At 48.2% G+C, this 2,774-nt stretch overlaps 1 protein-coding gene across 1 annotated transcript; it reads right to left on the bottom strand.

The window, feature by feature from the left end:
* Nucleotides 1–622: 622 nt before the first annotated feature.
* LOC109528847 (plexin-C1-like) lies at nucleotides 623–2,105 on the bottom strand. Its single transcript, XM_019891867.1, has 4 exons — nucleotides 1,956–2,105; nucleotides 1,745–1,885; nucleotides 1,590–1,664; nucleotides 623–789 (listed from the first exon to the last, which is right to left on the bottom strand). Exons 1-4 carry the CDS (start codon nucleotides 2,046–2,048, stop codon nucleotides 676–678), a joined length of 423 nt encoding a protein of 140 aa, XP_019747426.1. The 5' UTR covers nucleotides 2,049–2,105; the 3' UTR covers nucleotides 623–675.
* Between the last annotated feature and the right edge of the window lie 669 nt (nucleotides 2,106–2,774).

The raw sequence follows: 2,774 nt of genomic DNA, 5'->3' as shown, positions 1-2,774 counted from the left end.
TTGTTCATCTGATTAAAACATTGCATCGAAAATGTCTCAAGTCACTTCACAAACTTTGTTTTTATTACTTATTTGCCCATGATATGACTTCACAAACAACATGACATGATACATACGAGTGTGTTGCTTTACAGTTGTAACATCCAAGTTTCTTATTGCATACATAGATTGGAAGCCATCTTTGTTTTCTCTCGGCTCCATGCATGCACCGCAAGAGTACCAAGACTTTGGGGGGGGGGGTCCGGCTCGACTTGGGCCCCCCTTGGCCCGGGGTGGGTGGAGTTGGGGCCCTAGAGGGGGCCAGCAATGGCTCTCTTGGTCCCCAACTCCACCCATTCCGGGCCAAGGGAGGTCCGGGGGCTCGACCCGGACACCCCTTGGCCCGCGGTGGGGGGGAGGGGATTGGGCGACTGGGGGGGCCAGAAATGGCCCCTTTGACCCTAACCCCGCCCCCCACCGTGGACCCAGGCGGTGCGGGGAGGGGCCCTCCCAGCAGGGGGGGAACCGGAAATGGGCCCGTAGTCCATCAACATCCTGCAATGTGAAACAAGGGGTGTACAGCTGTAGGCTCCACCCACATTTTGTGGGGAGGGGGGGAATTAAAAACGCTTTCCAACAGATACACTTGATGGTAGTACAGTTTTATTTGTTGCAACATTTTTTGACAGCGGCTCGTTAGTTGCTTGACATCCAGGCGCAGCTCCTGCGTCCCTCAAACGTCTCGCTCACCCGTTGCAGTTGCTCCCTCACCTCAGCTGGGGCGCCGTCCTCCTCCAGCTTGGCAGTGACCTGTGGGTGGTAGGGACAACATTAGTGTGTTGTGTCTACCTGCTCTTAACACACGTTTATTGCTGCCACGCTACCATTCACTACCGTACATGATTGCCACAGTTTAAAGTGGAAGTCGAGTTTCAAGTTTTCTTCGCACGCGTACGTTCTGTTAGTATTGTGTTTGTGGGAAATGAATTCACCCCCATTTTCAGCCACCCATGGAGGCAGACATGGGTGGAGACATGCTGCCTCCATGGGTGGCTGAAAATGGGGGTGAATTCATTTCCCACAAACACAATACTAACAGAACGTACGCGTGCGAAGAAAACTCGACTTCCACTTTAAACCGTGGTAAGTTTGACTTCTGCATTGGGCAGACAAAATAAAGCCGTTTTTTCCAATTCAGCTCACTGGTGGAGTCCTGTGAATGTGTCTTCTAAACCATTGGTGTCAAACTCAGGTCCTGGAGGGCCGCTGTCCTGCATGTTTTCCAAGTCTCCCTGTTGCAACACACCAGATTCAAATGATCAGATCATCAGCAAGCTCTGCGGAAGCCTGCCATCGAACCTGTTCATTTGGATCAGGTGTGTTGCAACAGGGACACTTGGAAAACATGCTGGACAGCGGCCCCGCAAGACCTGAGTTTGACACCTATGAAGGTTACAAGCAATTAGGCCAGATGTTGAGAAACCATTTCAAAGAAGACACACACAAGGGGCTCGGCCAGTGACCTGAACGGGAAGACATTTGTTTCGCCCAATACAGATGTCAAAGTTCGAGTGAACTAGCGTGGCAGCAATAAATAAAGGTGCACTGACCTCTGCGAAGTATCTCCGGATGGTCTTGTAGAGCTCCCGAAGCGCCGCTCCTTCGTTGAACTCGTTCTCGTGTTTCTGAGAGCAAGCAAACACACGCGGCGTGTCAGAACGCTTTTCTCGCCTTGACTGTATCTGTTTCTTTTGTTCAAGGTCACCTTTGACTCCTCCCGCAAGAAGTTGTGAAACTCGTCGCGGGTGATGGGCGGCTGCTCTCGGATCTGCCGGTAGTAGGCCTTCACCTCCTGCTTGAACTTGGGAATGTCTTTGGCGTAGAGCAGCTTGTTGGTGGGCGCGTGCTGCGAGACAGAAACGTTCAACGCGCTCGCCAAGGAAGCGGGCGGTCGGCGTTGCCGGCCGGCGGCTTACCTTGCCGAGCTGCGTGTCGCTGAGGGAGAAGGAGTCCATGAAGGCCTGAGCGGTGACAGACAAGCATCCGTCCATGTGGGGACTTTTGTCCATGTCGAAGACAAACTGGGGGTTCTTGAGGATGTTCACCCAGAAGCGCAGAGGTAAACTGCAAGTAGAGAGCGAATGCGAATGTCATATTTCAATGATCATACAAAAGCCCTTCTGTGAAAATTGTCTGGCCGACATTGATATGTGACAATTATTAATAAAATCAGACAGATGTATTATGATCATTTGCGGTCGTACTTCATCTCCAACATGTTTGGTGTTGCAATCTGAAATTTATGTGTGGAGGATTATAACTGTTCTGCACACGACAGCCTCATTTTTGAGATGTATAGTATGACTGTTTTAATATGACACGCATGGTATTAGGAAGACATTTTGACAAGGAGTAATCTTGAAAAAAGTTGAACCTCCATGGTAATAATTTTTAAATAAAATACATCCTGATTTATATAGCGCATTCACAACAGCATGATTATTCAGGGTCATTTTTTTTTTTATGACCCTGAATACTTGGACGTATTGTGTGTGGTTTTTTTTTTTGAGGACCATGGAGAGTTGGGCTTTTTTTAATTGATTTTTTTTTTTTATATGCTGCAAAAAAACGCCTAACAAAACATGGTCGATGTAATGCCGAAAAAAACACCTTATTATACATGGTTGTTTTAACTTTACGAAAAATTCCTTACTTTACGATGCCGTTTTTTTCAGCTAAAAACGCCCTACTTTACGATGCCATTTTTTTCGTGCCAAAAACGCCTGACTATACTA

Source organism: Hippocampus comes, unplaced genomic scaffold (genome assembly GCF_001891065.2).
Source record: "Hippocampus comes isolate QL1 unplaced genomic scaffold, H_comes_QL1_v1.1 scaffold63, whole genome shotgun sequence".
Taxonomy (NCBI): Eukaryota; Metazoa; Chordata; class Actinopteri; order Syngnathiformes; family Syngnathidae; genus Hippocampus; species Hippocampus comes.
The sequence above is the reverse complement of the archived record's forward strand: the minus strand, read 5'-3'. Positions and strand labels throughout refer to the sequence as shown.

Coding starts and splice junctions, on each gene's coding strand:
- LOC109528847 (XM_019891867.1), bottom strand. CDS start 2,048: ATGGACAAAAGTCCCCACATGGACGGATGCTTGTCTGTCACCGCTCAG. Junction 1,886..1,955: donor GCGACACGCAGCTCGGCAAG/GTAAGCCGCCGG, acceptor TCTGTCTCGCAG/CACGCGCCCACCAACAAGCT. Junction 1,665..1,744: donor TCTTGCGGGAGGAGTCAAAG/GTGACCTTGAAC, acceptor GCTTGCTCTCAG/AAACACGAGAACGAGTTCAA.